Raw genomic sequence first — 23,626 nt, 5'->3', positions numbered from 1 at the left:
ACTAGAACTCCAATCTCGGCCCAACTGCTAGCGCTAACCACAGCCTGCAACAGTTCTGGCTGAATCTCAAGAGCCTCAACGGGGTCTTCCTGGACCCGCTGTTTCAAAGGCAGCGCCTTAGATTATCGAAATAACCAAAATTCTGCTCGTTTATTGTGGACAGGGCTCCATCACGATCATTTTGATATTCATATTGCCTGTGCATGTCTAATTCTTTGCACTCTCCTTCCCGTCCGCTCTCCGAGTCAAGGTCTTCTTCACGTGGCTCCTTGCTTTCTGTACGCGCTTCGAGCCCGTCAATACCCCAAAACGATACAGGTATTACTCCTTCACCTGTCCATTCAGATTTCATTCAACCATCTCGGTTCGTTCTATTTCATAGTGATTGTTCGTAACCAGATGTCGACCTTGAAGCATTCCATCCGACATCAACAGGCACAGTTGCACAGCTTGGAGAATATCATCTTACGTGGATCACGTCCGCTACCACCTGGCTTTATGGCACCCTCTCATTCTCCACAACCCTCGTCGGAGGATGTCTTGGATATAAGTCCTTGTCCTGTGTCATACACTACGAGCTTTTCAACTCCAAAAATGCAACGTCGCTCCAGTTTTGATGTTTTGCAAGGCCTCGCTGGTCGCGAGTCAAATCTTCCGCTCCCGAGGAGAGAAAGTGCGACACCAATATTGAAACGCGATGGAATCCGCGAAGGTATACCTTTGGATTTTAGCCCTGGACCTTCCATGAACACCAAGCGGATGTCTAGTCCAACGCGCACACTGAGTCGTATGTCACTCGCGCCTTTGTTGCCCCATTATACTAATCACTTCTTGTTTTAGGGATACCTGTAGCTTCCGTAGGTCAGTCTTTCTTTCCCTTCCCTGCGACCAGGATCTCCCTCATTGTGAACGTGGTGACTTAATGCTATTAGGGAATGCCCGTGCGTTAGCCGACAATGGTCTCTCTCCAGCTCTTAACTCTCCGCCAGCAATCTTACCGATTGACCCCCACGCTGGCAATAACTCAGATAATGTGAATGCTTCCACTTCTGGGCTGCAAGCCCCATCGTCTCCTAATAGGCGTATCTCTCTTACACCTGGGGGGACAACTAAAGTTTTGGCAGATCTTCAGGCCGGTGTTATAAATGCTCGCAACGCCTTGGAGAATACCAAGTCTCAGCTTCGTCTCTCACAGCGGACTGTTGCGCAGTTGACACGACAGACTGAGGATTTGAAAGAAGGTCGAGAACGCCTCAGACTGGAAAATGAAGGTCTCAACAATGTTGTAGCGAGAAAGGAGCGGTTGTTGCAAGAGGTTAGTCAGCCTTATTTTAATTTCTCTACTGACCAATTACAGGTTCTTGAACGGGCCCGAAAAGCTGAAGCCGAGGCAGCAACCTTGAAATCTCAGCTGAAAACGGAGACTACAACCTCTAAAAAGTCCCTTCGCGAGATGGAATCTGCTCTCATGGAATCGACAGCCCTTTCCCAGAAGGCTGAACGCGAGTACATTACATTACGCGATAGCATCAAAAGCATGACCGAGAGTTGGAAACATGATACTGATAGACTTCGTGAAGAGATGCGGAAGCGCGAGGACAAGCTGAAAAAAGAAGCCGAATCGATTGGCAAGAAGTATAAGCTTCTCGCAGATGAGATGAAGGAGGCGCAACGTCAGCAAGCTTCTGTGAAAGATCTCAAAAATGAAGACCAGAAAATCAGGAAAGAAGTCGAAGAGGAGTTCCGTGAGGAGATTATCAAACTGAAGACACAGGCTGAACTTCAATCTCATCAAAGTGATGAGGCAGTAGAGACTGCGAGGTACGCAGTGTTTTTTTGCCCCACATCCTGGCCTTACGATGTTTGTTTAAACAGAGCTTTGGCGAGTGAGCTGGCTCGTCTTCGCCGCTTAATGCAGTCCGGTGCCAAGTCCCCTCCACCTTCCACCGAAAATCCTCCCTGATCTAGATGTCTCTATTGCAACTGTTCTAAGGGCCTTATTCGCTGACATGGACATCCATCTTATGTATATCACGCACACGTTCATTTACATATTGCATATCTTACACCACCCTCTAGCCTTGCTGTCATATACCTACCAGGACAACTTGAGATGATTTGTACATGGCGCATGATTTTTACTCTACTGTGCGGCAGTGCCTGTAAGTGGTGGGAGTTACTCGGTTACTCATAACCGGAGCATAACGTCTCCGACTTACATGCACATGATTACTGTATCGAATATAGTGGCCGGCCCTTGTTCAATTGATTCAAACGAGTTTCACATCATCTCCCTCTGAAATCCCTCCGAAATTCATCCTCTTTCTGACTCTCTCCCCCACCATCTGAAACGATGTCTGTAATCATATCTACACCAGTCACTGAGCTTTTTGGAATCAAACATCCCATATTACTGGCAGGTCCGTGTCATGACTCTAGTGTTACCTTTCAGGGATTTTTATGACTTTGTAGGCATGAATGTGGCGGCTGGTCCGGAACTGGCAGCTGCAGTGACTAATGCAGGCGGACTAGGTGTCATTGGTGGGCACGGTTATACCCCAAAGATACTCAGGCAGCAGGTGCGTATCGCTGCGAGTTGAGCTCACATGGTCATTCAAATGCAACGCCGCTACGTCAGATTCAAGCTATCAAGAAGGACTTGAAGGATCCAAATGGACCATTTGGGGTTGACCTGCTCATCCCTCAGGTCGGCGGGAATGCAAGGAAAACAAACGTGTGTATTGTACTACATGTCAGTTCTCCTGCGCTGAATCCTCTACAGTATGATTACCAGAACGGGAAACTAAACGAGCTTGTTGATATCATCATTGAGGAGAAAGCGTCCCTTTTTGTGTGCGCTGTCGGTGTGCCACCACAGCAAGTAGTCGATAAGCTACATTCCGCTGGAATACCCGTCATGAACGTGAGTTTCTTCTTATATTATGAAGGCAGCGTGCTCATTATGCCCTAGATGGTCGGACATCCCAAACATGTCGCAAAAGCGCTCGCAATGGGAGTCGATTTAATCTGCGCTCAGGCCGGAGAAGGGGGCGGTCATACAGGCGACGTCCCGGCATCGGTTCTCATTCCTGCGGTCGTCGACGCATGTCGTGGACATATCTCTCCGCTGACAAAGAAGCCGGTGTACGTTATTGGTGCTGGTGCTGTGTACGACGGGCGCGGACTTGCCGCAAATTTGGCGTGGGGAGCGCAAGCGGTCTGGGTAGGCACCAGATTCGTTGCATCCACGGAAGCAGGTGCGCCAAAGGCACACAAAGATGCGCTCGTAACCGCAGGATTCGAGGACGCCATCACCACTCTGATTTTTACCGGTCGTCCCCTCCGAGTCAGGAGAACGTCCTACGTCGAGGACTGGTATGTTTCCACCTTGTTACTGTTTGGCTTCTTTGTTTCAACGTGTCCTTCAGGAATAACAATCGGCAGGCGGAGATTAAGGAACTCACATCCAAGGGTATCATTCCTGCGACTTGGGACATTGAACAACACCCAGAGAAGTCGCTGGAGGCTAGAACGTTCTTAATAGGAAGAGTGGCAGCGCTCATCAATGATGTGCTACCTGCTCGGCAGATTGTGGATGAGATGGTGTCAGATGCAGCGAAGATACTGCAGCACGGCGCTTCACTAGTGTCTATTAAAGCCAAGCTATAGTTCATAGGTTTTCTTAGATTGTATCTCTACTCAGGCGCCCATGACTTTTCTTTGTCTTGAGGCTTGGGGATTTATGCGCGATTAATACTCCGGTCCCCGGATCACAAGCGATCGGTGCCCGTTGTCATCACGTGATTCGTTGTATGTACACAATCGATGTCATTCATCCATTGAAAGCATCCCTCCTGCGCAGTGCGAACTGAAAACGCTCATGGCCACACCTAGCAATGAAAGAATACAGCAAGTCGCTACGAAGCTACTAGAAGAAGCTCGTGCCGAGGGGAAATTGAGGCATGTTATACCATTGGTTCCGTGCCCTATAACTTTGTTTGCGACTCATGCGCATTGCCCACTGTAGCAAGCTCACTGTACGCATTGTGCGTGAGAGGCTGGAGGAAAGCCTTGAACTCCTACCCGGGACTTTGGATGCAAAAGAGTACAAGACGTCTATCAAGAAGATAGTCGTCGACTTTCTGGTAAGGCAGCCAGGCATTGACCTGCTTTCCTAATGCTAACGCTACCTTTCTGAAGGACAATGTTTCAACACCACCGAATGAGGCAGACGATGAAGAGAGCCAGCCGAAACCCCCAAAGAAACGCAAGGGAGGGGCCGACGAAGAGCCTGTCAAACCTCGCAAGGGTGCCTCCAAGCCCAAGCCGTCGCCCGGGAAGAGCAAGAAAGGGAAGCAGGCGCCCAAGTCTTCTGTGAGCTTTTGTGGCATCCATTTCTGTCCAGCCACTCTAACCCCCTTCTGTTACCTCCAGACTATAGTGGACTCTGAAGCGTCTGAAATGTCTGAAGATGAAGTTCCAGCTAGGAAGAAACAGGCCAAAGCTCCGAGGAGTAAGGTCGAGCATGACGACAAGCATGAAGCGAAACCCTCCAGTTCTAAAGTATGCCCGATTCCTCCAAAATTACTACATCACTAATGGCATACAGCGCACTCAAAAGGCATCAAAAAACAAGAAGTTAACCAGCAGCACTGCTGTGAAGGAACATAAATCAGCTGTGAGTTGAAATTATTATCTTGTGACTAGTCTTTTTTGTTTACTGCGTACAGTCTATAGTCGAGTCTTCTGCGGACGAGGCTGATGCTAAGCGTCCATCCGAATCCATTGTGACGTCTCCTAAGAAGGAAACGCTGTCGCCTAAGAAATCTCCTAAGAAGGAGAGGCCTCTGTCCAAAGCCAAGGTTAAACATATTTCTCTCACTTCTGTATTCGGTATAATTATTATCTTTACTAGTCATCCACCAGGGAAAATGCGAAACATGACGTAGACGATGAGTTCGAGCACGGAGCGAGTTCTTCCACCTCAAAGCCTCAGGAACTCGTCGTTCTGAAACATGCACGTCCCCACAGCGAACCTGTATGTTCCATCTTCATCACCTACGTTTTACAAAATCAATATGCAATTAGGAGAATGACACCGATATGTCAGTGGTCGTCGATGAACCCCCAAAGAAAAGAAGGAAGAAACAAGAAAAGGTTTTTTGGCTCGCCCATCGGCGTTCTATGCTGCTTTTGACAATGTATAGGATTCAAACAAGAAAGCCTCGAAAGAACGTAAGAAGCCACAGAAGAGCAACGCAGGAGGGTCATCTAAGGATGATGAGACTGTCTCTAAACTCAAGGTAGAAGTGTCTCTACTTAACATGCGAAACACTGTTTGATTTTCATTTAGGCTATAGTGGTTGCTTGCGGCGTACGCAAGATGTGGAAGAAAGAATTCGCAGATTTGGACACACCGTCAGGGCAAATTAAACGACTGAAAGAAATTCTCAAGGACTTAGGGATGACGGGTCGTCTCACCTTGGAGAAAGCAAAGACTATTAAAGCAGAAAGAGAATTCGCACAGGAACTTAGTATGTACTTGAAACGACTCACGTTGAAAACCAAGCTTATAGTTGTGTACTAGGGGATGTGCAAGATTTCGCAGAAGCGGAACGCCGGCGAGAAAAGAGGAAAGAAAAGGGGGCATCGCAGGATGAACAGTCTGGATCAGGAAGTGACGATGAGGACGAGGATCCACCAATCAAAAGGAAGGTTCGTGCATGATTTTCTATGTTCTTGTCTTTGAGATCACGATGTTCCTTAGAAAACTGCGGGTGCGAGCATTCTAGCCTTTTTGGAGGACCAGAGTGACGACGAATAATTTGATGGTTTACTTTTTACATCTCCTTGATATCTCTTGAATTTCATATAAATTCGCACTGACTTCATGTTTTGTACTACATGCTGAGTTGGGCGCTGCACCTAAGTCTTGTTTGCTCGTTATCTCCCTTTTATGGCAGTTGTGGCTGGTCTGCACCGACTGTATGATTACTTCCTTTCTGACCCAGACCCTATACCGAACCACGCACCAGACCAGTGCAGCTAGCTCTCGAGATTGAGGTCCATGAGGCATCTGCTGTTGGCCGGAGCTGCCAAGGGCTTCTTTATGAAACCCGCCACCACAGGGCGATGGAGATGGAGCTCAAGAGGAAGCGAAGGGACAACGGACCGGCAGCACATCCATCGCATGCGAAGAGTGGAGCAGGTCAGGGTAACTTACTCCGAGTAAGGCCGCCTGAGGCAGCACGTTTTTATCCCTTGCTTGGAAATACTCGTGTGTTGCCTTTCTGTCTGATGGTACACCTCTTCATTTTCGTTCATTGCGTTTGGGAGCGCAAGGCCGACTGTCCTGACAGGACAAGTTTCGCCTGCGAAGAAAGGCGAAGGCTAGAGTAAGCCCGCCTGAGGCAGCAAGTTTGATTTCTTTGCTTGGAACTTCCGTGTATTTGCTCTATCTGATCAAACCTCTGTGGTTGCCTTTTCTATCTGTTCAGTGATACACTTTGTCGTCTTTATTCATTGCGTTCGCTAGTGCAAGTAGTGAAGTCGGTCTAAATTGTGAAGGTAGTTTTTCCCCATTGTCTCGGTTCGTGCGCGGGCAATCAACAGTTGCACTACGATTACGTACTTAGCGAGAGCGTACAGCACTAATTATCCCCCGAGTATTGCTTGAACCCCACAGCTTTTGTTTACTATCATTCCGGGTAATCTGCAACATGCATGTAATATGCAAAATGTTCAAAACACCACAAAGCACTGCTCAACTCACTTCAAAAAAATTCATGCATATGTAGACTACTTATATATGATATACTGTCCAAGTAAAATGAAAATTTCTTGAGTGTTGCAGCTGCGAGAGATGAAAAAGTGGTAATTTGTAAGCATGCAAGAACATAAATCACCCAGATCCCATAGATCCTGCAGGTATATTCACGAAGTTATACCTGGAGCATAACATGATCACCTTGTCAGGATTACAGTGCACAATTTCGATAAAGCTCATCTTGTCATTTTAAGATGCTATAGAGGAAGAATTGACGACATGTCTGAAAACGTGACAGCCAGATAGGAGAGTGTGTAACAAATTCAATCTCCTCTACGGCACACTCGGCAAGTGCACGAAGTCTTGCATTGTCATCTCTTGCATCATTACAATGGCACCAAACTGCAGACCTACTACCAGGCAGAAGAAAGCTGAAGAAGAGATTCGCGAAGCCAACTTCACTGCTGCTATTCAGGCTATCAGAGAGAAAAAGACCAAGAACCTCCGAACAGCAGCTGCAGAGTTTAAAGTCTCATACCATACTCTTCGTCGACGGGCACAGAACCTCACTAAACCTCATTCAAAAGCCCACAAAAACCTCCAATTACTTACTGAAGGGCAGGAAGTAAGGAACTGGAGGCCGAACAGGCTGAGCGTGAACGTCAAGAGGAGGCGAGCAAGCAGAAGAAGGCCGCAGAGGAGCAGGGAAAACATGATCGGCAAGCAGAGCAGGAGCGGTCCCAAGTCGCATTTACAGGCGCAATCAAGACCAAAAAATTGGACGAGTTATGCGATATAGCTGCGGCCTTGCGATTACCAGAGACTGGACTTAAGGCAGAGTTGCTCCAGCGAATCGTGCAGTTCTTCGACGGCCAACCAGAACTCAAGAAAAACCAGCGGTATGAGGGTTTATTTAATCCCTCTCGTTCTCGCAGGCGGCATGTTGAAATCGGCAATAACACTACTGAGTCAGTACCGCAAGACACGCCGATTCATCAAAATTCGATGCACGCACCATTTGGCACCTATCAACCACAGCCTATCCCTCAACCCTCGATGTCACACATAGATCTTCCCTCACTCGGCAGGTATGTGCCTCCACCCATTCCCCAATTTGTGCCGGCAGCTGGTAACAGAGGGGAATTTCGAGTTGGTGCTGAGGTACAGATGTATGATGGCAGGAGTCAACCTTATTCAGGACCATATCAATGGCAGTACACTCACAATAATAATTACATGGATCATGATGCATAATGGTTGATGACAATATATTGCTGTATTCCAGACCAAGCTTCCAGTTCGACGACTCAGTACTCAACGCCAACAGATCGAGAGCACTTGCGCAGTGCGGAGAGTCAAAGTTGACTGTGCCGGTGCTATGCCGAGGTGTGACTCGACGTGACCATATTTTGCAGATTAGCAGTCAGACCCTGAATTTTCTCGGCTTTCATCCGACACCACACCACAACGTCCTAAAAATGAGGAAAAATGAGATCTATATAGAGGCGGTATGAATCTACAACACTCTAAATTCGTGGAAGATAATATGAAGTGGTTGATGAGCTACAAAATATTTGCTGAAAATGTTGCAGATTACCCGGAGTGATAGTACCTACTTGAACGTAAAAGGTTGAGTTGGTTTTGTGGGCGCGCGGTTGCCGGTACCCATGACAGGCAACACTGGCAGTCTGAAGTCACGGTCAATATCTAGGTTAATCTGTCATCGAAGACGTTTAGAAGTGCTGTCATGTCTATACAGAGATACCACGTACCGAAGCCGTTGCCTTGTCGACGTTGAGGGCGAGCAAGTCGCTAAACTCGTCCATGCACGTCTTAACCCTAGCAGAGCAAGTATCACAGCCCTCACTCCTGACTTTCTGTATCGTCTTTCCTGCCTCCAATTTCACGATCGCGCCAGAAGGAGTGTCCTTCAATAAGTCAAATATTTCCTTCATGTAGGTAGTCTTTGAAGGAAGCGGAGTGTGTGGCCCAAATATGGTGCCAGTGAGTTGGGATTTTCGTGCGCATTTGCAGTCAGGTCCTGACCAATCACCGCCATTTAAATTGCCATAATGGTTCTTTACCCAATCCAAGTTGAGCGACAATGATGCTACTGCGATGCTACACTTCTTGTGGTACGTGAGCAAAGTGAGAAGGTCAGACGAGGTGATCATTTCGATCTCTGGGAACCATGCGGGGATCAAGGGCTGTCGTAGGGTGTATCTGGCAGCAGTGATAGTTTCATGCTTGAGCCGTGCGTTACGGGCGATTGCGAAGCAGCGAAGAGGCTCTGCCTCGAGGACCTTGGGATTAGCTAGAGCCTGACAGACCCTTTTCTCTATCAGGTCCAGCGAATACTTCCTCGCAACCCCGAGAATAGCTTTGATGTCTGTCAGGCTCTCAAGCGAGGGATCTTCTGCCAGTGTGGAGGGGTAGCAGAATCTGAGGAAAGTGTCTAGTGTTTTTCTATTTTCCTGCATGGAAATGACAGGGAGACCATCCTTCGTATTGTCATTCGTCTCAACTGCTGGTTGGGGAAGTTCAAACATAGTCTCGAAGAGCGGGGAGGCGAGGGCGAGGAAAAGCTTGAAGACACGGAAATTGACCCTATCTGAGGACCGCAGGATAATGTCAGCTTTTGGGTGGTCAAAGGGCGATGATGCGCATGTGCAGGGGAGTATAATCGTCGAAGGCTGCTGCGGAAGTATTTGTTCCATCGCCAGAAATTTGACACGGATTCTTCAAGAGCTTCAAGTCAACTCTAGGTGCGAGTGTTTTGGTGACTTTGAGACGAATGGGTACCCACCTATATACCATTGTAATTGATTCCTCGACAGTTCCTTGCATGCTGCAGGGCAGCGGGTAGCCTGGATTGGACTTCCTTGCCCACTGATAATGCATCAAGGCTTACCAGAATCTTGATGTTCGAGTCGATCAGGTAAGGATTCGAGTCAGCATGTGTAGTTGGGGCATGCCTCTTGGCACTGTCCTGCAAAGAAGTTCAAGGATTGAGAAATGGAAGTGCGGCACCTCTCATCTGTCAGTCACGACGATCATTACAGCAGGTCACAGATATGATAAACATAGGATTCGGAAGATGCGAGTAGCGCCTGTTCTGATCGCATCACCTACACATCATGATCAAGCGGTAGAGTGACATGAGGATAACGCACCAAACGTGCCATGGCCATTGGTAGTCACCTGCCAGTGCTCAAATGAACCCTTGCCCAGCTTCCCTCTCAATGATTCAACGATACTTGATTCGACACGTTCTTGTGAAAGATGAAGATGAGACCTCGCCAAGCAACCCCTGCTCCTGTAGGTCAGGTTCGAATGTCTCTAAATGAGCTTCTCAAGAACGTTTTCTATTGCGCTTCTATTGTTAAGGGTTGACACGGGATTAGAACCACCGGCACTGTATCTTTCTTCCACTACAATTCAGATGCAAGAGGCGTCGGTAATAATGCCTTCTTCCCCCATCAGTGAGACGCTAGAGACGTGAGAGGTTGAGCCCTCCGCCCCATAATCGAAAGGGGAGAGGGATCAGCAATAACAAACTCTTCCCTCATCAGTGAGATGCAGTAGGTTCCGAGGATAATGTCTTGCCAGACACTGCGAGACTCGAGATGTTGTGCACCTTCTTGGTGAACAACGGGTCATTACATGATCAAATGGCGGCTCGCTCCGACGGTAAGATTTGGAGAGTTGTTTACAAATCGTCGACGACTGGCAAGATCAAGAAGATTGAGTGAGGGTGATCGCCATGGCATTGTCTCACAGAGGCGACATTGTTGCAAGCGGTAGCAGTGAGAACGCCACGATCTGGGAAATCACCGGAAAATGGACGGGGCACACAGTATGTGGTCCGTGAGTTGGAGTGGATCAGATGAGGGAACTGCCAGGGTCTGCAGCTGAGAGTGGCAAAACTACCATGTTTGGTCCAATCCGAGTCCGAATGTATAAGCTGTGAGTTACTTGCCCGACTCCAAACAGCTTATGACCGGTGTATACAAGAAGAATCCAGTGCAATTCTGGGACGCCAACATGGCAGGTCCGACAGCTCTCTATAACCGAACAGTCACAGTATTGGAGAAAGAAGTTTAGGATCAAGACGTTGGCTCAATTACGTTCAAGTCACTTCAGTCACAGGACGGTCATGGTTGAGTTATGGCATCGCGGCTCGCCGCCTCTCACGATGACCGTCTCTAGCACATCCGAGTCGTATAGTATGCAATCCAGATGCAATCGAACATTGCATTTGTAAAATTTCGACACAAATATATCTGTTAACTCCCTCCGCTACGAAATTGATATTGTTCAGCCAGCTCTTTCCGCTGATGGATAGCTGCTAGCACTAGCGGATTGCAATCATGACCACAATCCGTACATGTGGGACATCCATGTCATCCTAAGAGAAATTGGTCTCGATGACGATGACCTATTGTTTAATGTGAGTCTGAATACGTCGCCCGCTCTAATATGGATGGCGTTCATCTTGAGAGGGAAAAAATGTGCATTACCTGATGACTCTTTAATGATAGAGCGCACCAATCTCCAATCCATAGGACGTGGCTGACGAGTCGTTTTATGGAGATATGTGACGTTTGCCAACACTTCGATGCCCGTAACTTGAGTAACTTGACATTCCAGGCTGATGCTACAGGACAGCTCGAGGATGCCTATGAATCACAGGGTTTTTTTGACGACACGCAAGAGCACGTCAATGTGGGTCGTTATCATATCAGTTAGTTGGCTCTTGTGCTGATCTCCATGCTCTCAGTACTCCGAAACACACCATGTCCATACCCAGCCCTCCGCATGTTGTCGCAACAGTACTCTCGTTTCCCTTGTGGTCACGTCCACATGTGGTCTTTAATTGGCCTTTCCTCCCATTTGACCATCAACACAACTTCAGCAGCGCTTGAAGTGCGCGCCTGTTGACTGTCGATGGCTCCACTATTCAACAAGCAGTTGCATGTAACCATCCTTGCGTTATTCTTTCCTGTCTTCTACCATGTGGTCGAGTTTTTCTTTCTCGGTGTCGTTAATATGTTGATCAAACTTTGTATTGATGTTTTTCTGTTTTACTCATTTCCGGTGTTGCCGTGGGTGCAAGAACCCATTGCAATCGTCAGCTCTGCCGTGGTGTCCCAATCTAGCGAGGAATACATGCTGTGATGTTACGCACATGTAGAATTCAGGATGTCCGGTTCGTGTTGTGACAAGGCCGCTGTATCAACATTCAGGGGAAAGTTCGTGAGTCATGCGGCCTCGTGGTGGTGATAAGTAAGTTCTTTACTCTCATACACACAGGGCGTAAGTTTCGAATTGCTGACCTTCTCCTTGATTGGATTGCCAAAATAGGCAAGTTTTCTGCTGTCAAGGCTTCGAATTGGCGGTCTTCTCGATTGGATTGCCAAAATAGGCAAGTTTTCTGCTGTCAGGCTTCGAATTGGTGGTCTTCTCTTCGAGAGCACTTACCTAAATAGGATTGTTATAGAGCGCAGGCTTTTACGTCTGACCTTCTCTTTATGGACTAACATCATTGATCATGAACTGCCCGTGCTCGCAATTTGACTAACGGTATCTGATTGTCTCGATATTCCAGAGCGCTTTCAACGTGTTTGGTCTAGATCCCTGATCTCATGCTCTGCCCGGAAAAACAACTCTAGTGGTGGCCATCAGCAACCGAGAGCTACGCTGCTAGAGAAACCTGACTATCTTTTTCCAAGCAATTCAACATCACTGATCTTAAGCGAGACGCGCTCAAGTGACATATACTCGGTGATAGGTAAGTATTTTACATCATACGGAGCGCGAGTTTTACGTCTAGAAGATATGATGGCTCTTTCCTTTATAGACTATTGTGATTCATCATCGATTATGGAACTATTCTTCACTCCACCGTCGATATGATGGCATCCGATTATCATCATGGGGCATTGGATTTAAAACGCGTCTGTTCAATGTTCTGATCTTCCATACCCTCCAAACGACAAACAAGTCACTCATCATCTTAACAATGGCATCGAAAATCGACGACGACAATGCTGTAGAGACAACTAAAGATTTTCCTCCACTCTTGTCCAAGAAATTTAACATTACTGATGTTAAGCAAGACGCGCTCAAGTGGAATAAGGAGTGGGAGGCGGCCATCGCATCGTCAACCGCAGCGGACGTCCTCAAGGAGATATCTCGTTTTCTAGACGACTCTTTCTTTACTCCTAGTGACATCGACTTCTTTCACGAGGACCTTCGCAGCGTCCAAAATAAGGTAGCTGAAGTCCTGCGTAACCTGTTCAACGAAGGTCACTTCGATACCATCTGGTTGTTGTTGGATGTCTCTGAGAAGAGGAGACACATCCTCGAGGGCTTGAAGGGGGCATCTGAAGCACCTACGTTCTGGGGGCCAGATTGTCGTGCTCTTTGCCCGGAAGTTACAACCTCGAACTTTCTGACGCAGGGCGGGAAGGGCTTGGTCGACTTTCTCACTCGTGTCTTGGAGGTATCCGAGTCATCCATTAAACCAGCATTCCTGCCAAACTCGTGGTGGGAACAGGCGTCGAACCTGCCAAATCCATGGTGGGAACAGGCCCCGGATGTTTTACCTCAAAGAGAGATATCCCAAAGCACAAAGCTTCTGTTCGAAGTTGCGACTATCAATAGGAATAAATTTATCGGTGAGTATTTCCCGCGCATAAAACATTATGCGAGTCTAATATTCAATTAACAGCGCATTTTGTTCTGTCCTCAGCGTTGTCGATCATAGGTGATATTGCCAATCGTGGCGAGGGGATGAAAGGAGTCCTACATCTCATGGAGAATACAGAGGGATATGTCGCTCGAGCTTTAGCACAGGTCAAAACGAGTTTCAGGGATAAGCCTCTCATCCGCTGCGAAAACTGCACGAAGACGCCAGAAGATATCGGACAGGGTGCTCGCTTCATGGTGTGCAGTGTTTGCAAAACGAAACTCAACTTCGAGATACATTATTGTTCTAAGTGGGTAGTAGTTCTTTAATCCCGTTTTCATAATGTCCTCATGACACTGCCTTCGCTAGGTTCTGCCAGAAACAAGACTGGTCTCTGCACAAACGGGCTTGTGGCAAGAAGCCAGTGTCGAAGGGTCTAAGCGGAACCAAGGGGGACTCCCTTTGGGCATTCGGCGAGTCCAATCCCGCCGTCGAACTAATCCGCAATTGCGGCAAGAAGGAAGGTCGGAGTCTCACCAGCCTCAGAGACATCGGCGTAAATCCCTGCAAGGGTAAACATTCTCCTGCTGCGGAGCGTCAAGCCCAGATGCTTGAAGATGACAGAGATGCTGATTACTTCCTCTTCACTGCAAGCGGTGAAACAGTTCGCTTTGTGATCGACGATCCAGGAGCTAAGATGATCTTCCGGATCAATCGCGGCACAATTATGACGCAGACTGGTGACACCGGTCTTGATGCTATGGGAGAGTATATGCTCAAACTCATGAGCGGATATCCCGGATTGAGTCGGAACATCATCCTGAAGCAACTCTGTGAGGAACACGGGGCGGACACTACCAAAAAGATCGTGCGGCTGGAGAAGAAGAGTCGAGAACGTGGAAAGAGTACGTTCATAGAGGGCTGGGTGAAGGATTCCTCGAACGTGTTTGGGGATTGGTCTTGGCTTGGATCGCTTTGAACGTTTCGAAATGGTACGATTTTTTCTCGTTCACTCATACCGTCATCTCATCGATCTACGTTTACAGTCGCTATGCATGTTTGGTATCTCAGAGATTCGGGTTTCGCTCGCGGTCATCAACCACGTTTCTTCATAAAATCCTCGTTTTCATTTGGGTTGTCTTTGTTGATAGTCTTTGAATCAGTGTAAAGTATCTGTTGATCAAGTCGAGCCTCGGCGACGTTCATCTTACATCTTGATTCTTGTATCAATTCAATTGTTGAATTTCCTATTTCGGTCCCCCTGGTCGGTTCGTTCTGTTTGGCCCAATAAGGAATTTAGAAGTTCAACGTTCACTGCACCGACACGACTAACGAGCTCGAGTCACTCAGCAGTGTCAGCACCAAATGCGACATTGCGACATTTTTTAATATTGGTTCGCTCTTTCAACATCTTGGTTATCAAAATATGAACTGTGATATAAGACGGAGACATTCATGTGAGTCACCATCATCTCAAATTCTCATGTGCGGTCTTCTGAGTCGATAGGCCCCTTCCTCACACCTCCAATGTTCTTCTAGGATTATAATCAACTCTGTGCTAGCACTGGCATGTGGTGAGCGCCTGGCTCACTTTGTGACACAATTTTCCTCGTCTCAAAGAGGTGTTTATGTACCACGGCGTGCACCTCCCCTCCTCCCGCCACCCCGTGAACCCCGAGTCATTGTTGATAGGGTAACTGGAACGAAGGGTTTAAGGAACTCCATGTCGAGATCAACCTTTTCAAGTACAATATTATGAGCCTGATGTGCTGCGACAAAATCATCAAGTTACCTTGCCCGTCAACTTATCGACATTCCCGCTGAACAACTCGGCAAATCCCGTCATATTTACCAGGATATTTGAACAGCACCGCGAGCAACCACGAGCTCGAACGCCCCGGATTGTGTCACCAACCCCTGCAAGGACCGTGTGGCCGGATGGCTTGTCGTACAAGGATATCAGACTTTTTTCCATGTAATCACTCCACCATTTTAATGGTCGTTGACCATTGAGCAAGAATTGACTGCCGGACTCGCAATCGCAGGAACCGCCAATGATCCACTGGTATCCTGTTACATCCGAGCTCTGGTAACTGCTGATAATCCAGGATAGATCCTTCCCCAAGGATTGCACCGATATGCTGCACCTCTGGTGATAGGTAAGTAGCGCGAGCAGCTCCTTTGCTGTGATGAGGTTGATTTCCGGAAAACTCGCGGGAATGAGAGGTTCGCGGAGAGTATATCCTGCGGCTAGCGTGGCTTCAATGTTTAGCTGGACACGCATTGCAACCGCAAAGCATCTTAGAGGCTCTTTCTCCATACGGCTTTTAAGCGCTTGGCGAACTCTGTGCTCAAGCGGTTTCAAGGAATATTTCCTGGCTGCCTCAAGGACAGGTATGATATCTTCAAACTCATGTAGAGGAGGATCCTCTGCAAGAGTTGAAGGGTAGCAGAATCTGAGCAAGATGTCGAGGACTCTGTGGTTTTCTTCTACGGACACGACGGGCAGGTCACCTTCGATCTGGTTTGATTGTGCCGCTTGCTCGATGATGGAGTCAAAAGATGATGAGGCGAGATTCAGGAAGAGCGTGATCACGCGAAAATCAACGCCATCGGATGATCGAAGGATGATATCTGCTTTGGCATGCAGAAATGGTGGGGCTATCGTATGCATGAGAAGTTTCTTTTGTATGAATAGTATTATAGTCAAGCCGGTGAAGTATTTCTGAACGATAAGTTGAACTTACCTTTGACTATGGAGAGAACACAACAACAATTGATGGATTCTGGAAGAATAACAAAAGGGCAGCGTGAATGAAGATATCGTCCAGAATGTTCATCACATATATTGAATTATTATATTCACAGTACATTCGTCATACTAGAATTGATCAAGAAGGTTACTGGACGCCGCTATGGAGAAGGCGATATTCGTAATTTCTGTGACGTATTTCTACACGGTCAGGCCTCCCCTAAATAACCCTTAGTACTATTGCAGTTCCCTTCTTGACTGTCAAGTTCAACGTTCAATTTCTATATCTGACCGATTCATGATTACTGGACACTGGGGCGGTACTGGCATAGGTTCATAGATTTGATCTGCCAGATCACGTCGAGAAAGGGTTTTGCCACAGTATTGTATAGATATGAGAATCACCACGATCAAAACTCCATCTCCAGCTCGATCTGTTGGAATATGTCAAGAACGGTTCATGTTGTATAGCAAGGTACGTACCGGAGCGACAGCCTCGTCGACTTTCAGAGCAAACAAGTTGCTGAACTCCGTCATGCATTCTTTTACGCGGCCAGAGCAAGCAGCACAGTCCGCACTTCTGACCTTTTGGATTGTCCTGTCCGCTGCCGCCCTCACAGTATCGCCAGACGGCCTATCCTGTAACAGCTCGTATACCTCCTGCATATATGTTGTCCACCATGCGAGTGGAGCGGTATTCCAAGGAAAGAATCGTGCGTCTGTACCCTGTCCACAGCAGTACTGGTCACGTTCATGGTGGGAGTAAGAGTGGCGGGAGGGAGAGGGGGAGGGGGATGGACGATTGAACAGCCAACCGCAGCCATCTAAACTGCCATAATTACTTGTCATCCATCTAAGGTCCTTCAGTAGGGCTTGTACAGCGACGATGCATTTTTTGTGGTATGTTAGTAGGGCAAGAAAGTCGGATGCGGAGATCAGGTTGATCTCTGGAAATAACGCAGGAATCAAGGGTTTCCGTAAGTTGTGCCTGGCAGCGGTGATAGTTTCATGCTTGAGCCGTGCATTCCTTGCAATGGCGAAGCAGCGAAGGGGCTCTGTCTCAAGAACCTTGGGATTGGCCAGAGCCTGGCATACTTTTCTCTCGATCAGGTCTAGTGAATACTTTCTTGCAGCTGCGAGCACAGGGAGAACCTCTGTGAGGTCTTCAAGGCAAGGATCTTCCGCCATCGTTGATGGATAGCAAAACCTAAGAAACGAATCTAGAGTTTTGCTGTCCTCGGACACTGTGATGACCGCTAGGCCATCCTTCATCTCTTGATCGGATGCCTCATCGGATGCCTGAGGGAGGTCGAACAACGTTTCGAAGAACGGAGAGGCAAGAGAGAGGAAGAGCATGAAAACTCGAAACTCTACGCCATCAGCTGATCGTAAAATAACGTCTGCTTTAGCGTGATCGAACGGGGCTGAAGCACAAGTTTCCATTGGCGATTCCATTGGCGATTATGATCTTTGTATTGTCATCAATACAAACCGATCATATCTAATGAGTTGAACTCACCAGTTGAAACTTGGATGTGGTTGTGGGGTGATGAAGAGGCTCTGAAAAAACTAAGAGAATCGAACTGGCCAGGTTGCCTGTTACTAGGGCGCATACCACTGCATTCGAAATTCATAGTGTCTTCTTTGACCTCGTGGCCTTTTGTACGTCGATGTTCAGATCAACCTGCGAATCTGCAAAGCAAGATTTTACGTGATAGTGAATAAGGAGATATACAGGAAGAAAAACCACTGGCATGTGATGATATTGAAACTAGGGCTGTGGCAATCCAACCAGTGTCTACATAGTGCAACGCCACTTTCAAGTTGTCGCTATAGCTCAATGCTTCTCCATGGTATGAGCATCTAGTACTATTGGCTATTATTTCTGCGTTCGATCGGCATCCTCAGATTTCAACAGAGGACTTACCTGCGAGAACATTCTTTCACCGCCGTCAGGCTTAGGCTGGGTCAATTTAGTATCAAGGTGGCTTTCTGCCTTAATGATGAAGTGACTCTGTGACTTAATCACTCAATGACTTGAAGAGAAAATCGAAGTTGTCGGCGTGTCGCACGTTCTTCCGATGTAAGCGCTAAACCTGGTCTCCCCAGGCCGTAACCAGACCTCGGAAGTCAAATGTCTTTTTCAATTCTGAACCTGGAAACAAAAAATCATGAACATAGAAACGCGTTAGTTTGTGAAGTCGGTGTCAATGTAGATCTTACAGAATGTTCCGAGGCCATAAATACTGGGCTCTGGGTTTCAAGCTAGATTGCGACAGCCGAGACTCGTGCACCAAAAACATGGATTCATAATGACAAAAGGTAGATGACGAGAAACAGAAAGTTAAGGAAATGGGTGGTAGGCCTTGCCAACGATAGATGATGTTACGACCAGTATCACTATCAGAAATCCATGTTTATGAAGCAAGAGAAAAGGGTGTGATATCAATATATCTAGCTGGCTGATTCCCCAAGTATTCGAATTTTCAATAGTCTGGACTGAGTCAATACTAGAGACAAGGGGTAGCGGAGTGCTAGTACTCACTCTCCTGCTGATGGACACGATACCGTGGTTTTGCTATAGCACTGTATCTGCCTTGCTCGTTCCGCAACTACACTACCTCCAGAGACCATAAACTTGATGCATCCAACTAAATGACCAATTACGTCGCTGAGACTGTTGTAATGGTCACAATGCCTGTTCATCCATATCAAGAGTGCAACAATGATTATACGACAATACTGCGGGATTTGTGGTATGTCAGAAGGGCAAGAAGGTTGGATGCGCTGATAGATTGATTTCTGCAAACCACACGAGAATTAAGGACCTTTGTGAGGTGCTTCTGGCAGCGATGATAGTTGTCAGATTTGAGCTATGCTTGCCTGGCGATCGCGAAGTAGCGAACTGGCTCTGTCTGGAGAAATGTTAAAGTCATAAGAGCTTGGCATGATTTCTCGACCTCGACTAGGTATAGCACAGATTTCCACGCAATTGCGATCACAGGTAGCGTCCATCAGCTTGTCAAGAAGAGGATAATCTGTGAGTGTCGATGAGTAGCATTGAAGTTTTGCTGTCCTCGGACATTGTGATAACTGATAAGCTTTTCTTGGTCCTTGGACCATGTGGGCCCTAAGGAACGGAGAACAATGACTTGTAGAACGGAGAGGTAAGGGAGAGGAAGAGCGTGAATACTCAAAAATCAACACCATCACTTGAAAGAAAAATGATATCTGTTTAGCGTAACCAAAGGGGGCTGAAGCACTGCAAGCTGGCATCGTCGATTCGTGATTTGGTTTTGTGGTGTTGTCATTCAACCATTAGCATGGTGGTACATCGTAGAGGTACTAGCTATTGACTCGAGCTCACCGGGGGCAAGATGGAAGCTCGTAGCAGAATTAATAGAAGTACCCGGAAGAGTGTAACGTTGTTTATGCACCATGACGGGTTGGGTTGTGATCTGTACTTGGCGAAGTTCGAAAAGAACACGCGTAACGCGTAAGTAACAGTCACGTTAATTGTAACCGTGACACTTTCTGCCCTTTGACCCGCAACTACATAGAACGCGTTCTACTCAGGCTGCCAATAATTCTAGATTCTAGGAGTCAAACATATGCGTATACCACTGGCAGGCTCACCCCCACCTCTAAACAATTGAATACCATTTCTCCTCGCCAACTGACACCAAGCCGACGATTGTCAAACTGTTGCCTGTGCTTAGTACATTGTACAAACCGTTCAGGGGTCGTCCGTTTGGTAGTCGATCTTCTGATATGTGTGCGGAAGTGCACGCTCATAATATTTCAAGGTCACCTTTTAGTTTGGGAAGATGCCGGATGAGCTGTTCGTGGAATGCTCTATCCACCTCGATGGTGTTCCCCTGAAAGATGTGCGATCATTCAAGTGCGGTGAGTTAGTTAGTTCGTCATCAATGCAGATCCTTATCATGTCCAACTCGCTTATATCACTCTTGATTGTATACAGGACACGGCTTCTGTAGCACGTGTATAGAAAACCTTTTTCAAGCTGGACCTCCGCCTTTCAAATGTCCTACGTGTCGCAAACGTATTCAGCGCAAGGATGCGTTTCAAATATTTTTAAATCCCCATAGATCGCTCACACAACATAATACACAATCTCCTCGTAGAGATTCGGATGTCGATATTGATATCACGCTTTCCGACGACCCGGATTCGACCACAGAGCGCCTCTCTAGCCCTCCCAAGAAAATGCGTGAATACACGGCAGAACTAAAACGCTTGAAGGAACAGTTACGACGGAAGTTGTTGAGCGCGAACAAGGAACGCGATGAGTTGGATGGTCGGCATCAGGAGCTGCAAAGGGAGTACGCCCTTCTCCAGACGCAGCACGCAGACCTCAAAAGTACATGCACGACTCACGAGAATGAGCGCCGCAAAGTGGAGCGCTCATTTGCTGTGCTACAAAAGAAGTACGAAGTCGCTGAGAGCACCGAGCAGACGTGGAGAGATAAATGCAAGACTGCCCAAAAAGATGCGCGAGATGCAAGAAAGGAGAAAGAAGAACTAGACATAGGAATGAAAGAGTTGGCGGAGAGGACAAGGGTGTTTGAGCATCGTGCGCACAGAAACAAAGTGGCAGTAAGCATGCATACACTCCATCCCGTGTTATTGATTTGACTCGCACTGGCAGTACGACAAATACAAAGGAAAATACGAGGCTCTAAAGGAAGAGAATGCGCGCCTTCAAAAAATCCGACAAATCGAAGAGATTCCAGAAGAACAATCGCTCTTGGTTGTTGATAGAAACGCCCCCGATAGACTTGAGCGTGCAGCTGACCAGGACTGGTTGGACGATGTGTGTGAGGTTCGGGGGGACAATCTCGATGATATTGATAGCGATTATGGAAACGAGTCGAGCAAGGAGAATGAAGATGAATGGCCTAGTAGTGGTGTCGCATGGCTACAGGGCAGGCGATCAACGGAGAGCATGGACGACCGCGAACGACCGCTTCCGCAGGATCGCCCGTACGAGGCGCGATTACTCCCTCTGATTAATTACAGCTACGATTGGAACCTCAAAAGCAACAACGTTGGGCAAAAAGTAGCCCAAACGAATAAGCGGAAGAACCAAGAGGACGCCATCATGGGAGCACGACCGTCCAAGGTGGTGAAGGTCCCCTTGCAACCTACCAGAACGGCGAAGGGGAAGGGAAGGGCTATCGAAGAAAGAGGTGATGCGAGACTGCTGTCATCCTCCATGCAGATGTCAGGTTCTCCGCTGAGAAGGGCCCCTGCATCGTTGAAGGCTGACTTTCCAATAAAGCTGGATGCGATGGGCCATTTGATGGGCACTGCGGTATTGGGGTCAAGACGTAAATTTGACAAGAATTCATGAGTTCATCAAGGACGCTCGGACTGCGATGTAGACGAACGTGTACTATCATCACTGTTGTTTTAAATGTTTCATATCCTGCTTTGAGGTAGACTATCATATATTGCGAATAGGTAGTACAACGACATACACCATCAGATTACAATTTCTCTGTTCTAAAAATTATCCTACAAAGAATCTCACGCCTTCGCCATCGGCAACCCCGATGATCTGTGCTCGATTGGAACGTGAGAGAATGGTGATAGCCCGCCGTAGGAGTGGTGTAGGAATACCAGAAAGAGGTGACGGGATGGGAGGGTCTGAGATCTCATAAAATGTGAGGATGGTATTGAGCTGGCCAGTCGCTGTTGCCTATATGCGACGATCAATCATTTAACTTGTGATTGAAAGATGTACTAACCCACGAATGGAGAACATCAGCCCATTCTTCCGGAAGACGCCAGTAAAGTAGCACCGCACGGGTCTGCTTAGACGGCTCGTAGACGGCGAGGTTCTTTGCGACCATGATACCCATCAACGACGAGAGATACGATGGTAAGATTCGACCTAAAACACATATGTTACAACAATTCTTCGCAGAAATAAAAGCAATAGTTAAAGCAAAACGCACGGTTTATCCTCTCGTTACGAAGGATCTCATCCCAGTCGCCGCCTGGAACCTCTGCATCCTCAACGCGCAGCACGAATAGACGCTTGTGTCTTGCGTATGTCAAGATAAGGCGTATCCATTGATCGGTGAGATGAGCGTGAGTGGTTTGGTTTGGTTGCTCGCTGTCTGGCAGGTGTGAATATCAATCAGGATTTGAGGCGGAATGCGTACGTAAAGAAGGGGGGTGCTGAGTGGATCGACGGTAACAGAAATCCTAGTTAGTATATCAGTATTGCGGAAGCATGCAACATTGTCGATGGTCGGAGACTGCAAAATTACCTGATGGAGTAGTATGGGTGGAAAGAGCCATACATGCAGGTCTATCACCACTTCACTGCAAAGTGCAGGGATGTCCCAAAGTGGAAACTCCTGGAAGCCTTTGTACAACAGACCAAAACAACGCTCACCCTCTGAAGTTTGAAACTTTGAACTCTTCAATAGGCTGTTCTCTGGTGTGGTCCGGCACATCTGAGGGCTATGGCCAATCCTATCCTCAACACAACCATCGCGTGATGCATGCGGTTCTATGCCTCTGAAAAGCTACAATAACCATGAATCGTTGATATAGTTCTCTCGCACCGATATGGAATGTATATCGATATTTTCCTCACAGTATCACTACTGACGCACAATCTACCAGAGAATATCGCCCCCATCCTGCATCATAATGGGTCTATCACTGGCTGCGTGCCTTCTGTTGTGTTGATGGTTGACTCGTAAAATCATCAGTCACAGCCAAGCCTGCTCACGACCCAAAGTCGGTTGATATCAGTAGCCGCAGGATCCGACCCATCATCACTACGGAAATCACCTTCGAACTAGGTGATTTGGGGCTAATGGAGCTGGAAAACTACTACCCTGATGGATCCGGCAACGTTGCGAAGGACCTCTCACCAGAGTTGACCTGCATTCGCTCTAGGGTTCAGGGAATTAGGGATCCCGCTCTGGTTGACCGGCTAATTAGCACGACCCACAGTGAGGGCCTAATTGACGAGTGTAAATGACAGCAAATTCACTCAAATTCACCCATAGCTCTTTGACGCTGATTTGCACTAATTTGCAGGTAAATTTGGTCTAATTGACCGTAATATACAACGAAGCTGCTTATCTCCATTCCGCCCACTCATCATCCATCGGTGTCGAGGACGAAGTCGTGGCCATCACCTTTGGCGTCGACGGACCTCCACGAGCAGCTGTTGGCTGTACAGGGTGGTCTGACAGAATATCGAGGAGGTACGTGGATGATATGTCAATGTCTTTACCCACATTGAACTCCGTGCTTTTCATGCCAGCTAAACCCACATAGTCCGTGCTATCACGCCAATCCCCGTCTTCATCATCCGAGTCTGAACATCTACCTTGATGTTCGTTGGTCAAGCTCGAAATGATGTCCGCGG

The 23,626-nt window shown here is 47.5% G+C and overlaps 10 protein-coding genes across 10 annotated transcripts; 6 read left to right on the top strand and 4 right to left on the bottom strand.

Moving 5' to 3' along the window:
* Window positions 1–26: 26 nt before the first annotated feature.
* EDB93DRAFT_1167065 (uncharacterized protein) lies at window positions 27–2,257 on the top strand. The gene is made up of 6 exons (XM_041450226.1): window positions 27–318; window positions 383–787; window positions 841–861; window positions 933–1,315; window positions 1,358–1,821; window positions 1,876–2,257. The coding sequence occupies exons 1-6, from the start codon at window positions 204–206 to the stop codon at window positions 1,961–1,963; spliced, it is 1,476 nt and encodes a 491-aa protein (XP_041304437.1). The 5' UTR covers window positions 27–203; the 3' UTR covers window positions 1,964–2,257.
* Window positions 2,258–3,816, top strand: EDB93DRAFT_1167062 (2-nitropropane dioxygenase). The gene is made up of 6 exons (XM_041450225.1): window positions 2,258–2,420; window positions 2,473–2,579; window positions 2,639–2,734; window positions 2,783–2,923; window positions 2,972–3,375; window positions 3,429–3,816. The coding sequence occupies exons 1-6, from the start codon at window positions 2,354–2,356 to the stop codon at window positions 3,667–3,669; spliced, it is 1,056 nt and encodes a 351-aa protein (XP_041304436.1). The 5' UTR covers window positions 2,258–2,353; the 3' UTR covers window positions 3,670–3,816.
* Window positions 3,817–5,995, top strand: EDB93DRAFT_1167060 (uncharacterized protein). Its single transcript, XM_041450224.1, has 12 exons — window positions 3,817–3,960; window positions 4,028–4,145; window positions 4,201–4,374; window positions 4,435–4,563; window positions 4,610–4,678; window positions 4,731–4,862; window positions 4,916–5,038; window positions 5,089–5,157; window positions 5,208–5,303; window positions 5,354–5,534; window positions 5,588–5,715; window positions 5,768–5,995. Exons 1-12 carry the CDS (start codon window positions 3,881–3,883, stop codon window positions 5,822–5,824), a joined length of 1,356 nt encoding a protein of 451 aa, XP_041304435.1. The 5' UTR covers window positions 3,817–3,880; the 3' UTR covers window positions 5,825–5,995.
* Window positions 5,996–7,402: 1,407 nt separating this feature from the next.
* On the top strand, window positions 7,403–7,702 carry EDB93DRAFT_1048132 (uncharacterized protein; the record flags this gene model as incomplete). The annotated part of the gene is made up of 1 exon (XM_041444646.1): window positions 7,403–7,702. A coding segment is annotated over one exon (300 nt), but the record flags the coding sequence as incomplete, so codon positions are not given.
* A 676-nt stretch (window positions 7,703–8,378) lies between these two features.
* On the bottom strand, window positions 8,379–9,483 carry EDB93DRAFT_1253606 (uncharacterized protein; the record flags this gene model as incomplete). The annotated part of the gene is made up of 2 exons (XM_041453481.1): window positions 8,379–8,483; window positions 8,539–9,483. The coding sequence occupies 2 exons, from the start codon at window positions 9,481–9,483 to the stop codon at window positions 8,379–8,381; spliced, it is 1,050 nt and encodes a 349-aa protein (XP_041304433.1).
* A 3,305-nt stretch (window positions 9,484–12,788) lies between these two features.
* EDB93DRAFT_1253605 (uncharacterized protein) lies at window positions 12,789–14,436 on the top strand (the record flags this gene model as incomplete). Its single annotated transcript, XM_041453480.1, has 3 exons — window positions 12,789–13,446; window positions 13,500–13,767; window positions 13,827–14,436. The coding sequence occupies 3 exons, from the start codon at window positions 12,789–12,791 to the stop codon at window positions 14,434–14,436; spliced, it is 1,536 nt and encodes a 511-aa protein (XP_041304432.1).
* Window positions 14,437–15,102: 666 nt separating this feature from the next.
* Window positions 15,103–16,425, bottom strand: EDB93DRAFT_759571 (uncharacterized protein). The gene is made up of 2 exons (XM_041457361.1): window positions 16,205–16,425; window positions 15,103–16,140 (listed from the first exon to the last, which is right to left on the bottom strand). Exon 2 carries the CDS (start codon window positions 16,129–16,131, stop codon window positions 15,241–15,243), a length of 891 nt encoding a protein of 296 aa, XP_041304431.1. The 5' UTR covers window positions 16,132–16,140; window positions 16,205–16,425; the 3' UTR covers window positions 15,103–15,240.
* On the bottom strand, window positions 16,408–18,126 carry EDB93DRAFT_759598 (uncharacterized protein). Its single transcript, XM_041457362.1, has 3 exons — window positions 17,729–18,126; window positions 16,693–17,677; window positions 16,408–16,643 (listed from the first exon to the last, which is right to left on the bottom strand). The coding sequence occupies exons 2-3, from the start codon at window positions 17,662–17,664 to the stop codon at window positions 16,620–16,622; spliced, it is 996 nt and encodes a 331-aa protein (XP_041304430.1). The 5' UTR covers window positions 17,665–17,677; window positions 17,729–18,126; the 3' UTR covers window positions 16,408–16,619.
* Window positions 18,127–19,720: 1,594 nt separating this feature from the next.
* Window positions 19,721–21,833, top strand: EDB93DRAFT_759509 (uncharacterized protein). Its single transcript, XM_041457360.1, has 3 exons — window positions 19,721–20,115; window positions 20,192–20,826; window positions 20,879–21,833. Exons 1-3 carry the CDS (start codon window positions 20,037–20,039, stop codon window positions 21,581–21,583), a joined length of 1,419 nt encoding a protein of 472 aa, XP_041304429.1. The 5' UTR covers window positions 19,721–20,036; the 3' UTR covers window positions 21,584–21,833.
* On the bottom strand, window positions 21,663–22,620 carry EDB93DRAFT_759429 (ESCRT-II complex vps25 subunit). The gene is made up of 5 exons (XM_041457358.1): window positions 22,509–22,620; window positions 22,401–22,443; window positions 22,191–22,351; window positions 21,981–22,126; window positions 21,663–21,931 (listed from the first exon to the last, which is right to left on the bottom strand). The coding sequence occupies exons 1-5, from the start codon at window positions 22,537–22,539 to the stop codon at window positions 21,743–21,745; spliced, it is 570 nt and encodes a 189-aa protein (XP_041304428.1). The 5' UTR covers window positions 22,540–22,620; the 3' UTR covers window positions 21,663–21,742.
* Between the last annotated feature and the right edge of the window lie 1,006 nt (window positions 22,621–23,626).

The sequence above is a fragment of the Suillus bovinus genome (assembly GCF_016758785.1).
Source record: "Suillus bovinus strain UH-Sbo-P2 chromosome Unknown EDB93scaffold_61, whole genome shotgun sequence".
In the NCBI taxonomy this organism is placed as follows: Eukaryota; Fungi; Basidiomycota; class Agaricomycetes; order Boletales; family Suillaceae; genus Suillus; species Suillus bovinus.
The sequence above is the reverse complement of the archived record's forward strand: the minus strand, read 5'-3'. Positions and strand labels throughout refer to the sequence as shown.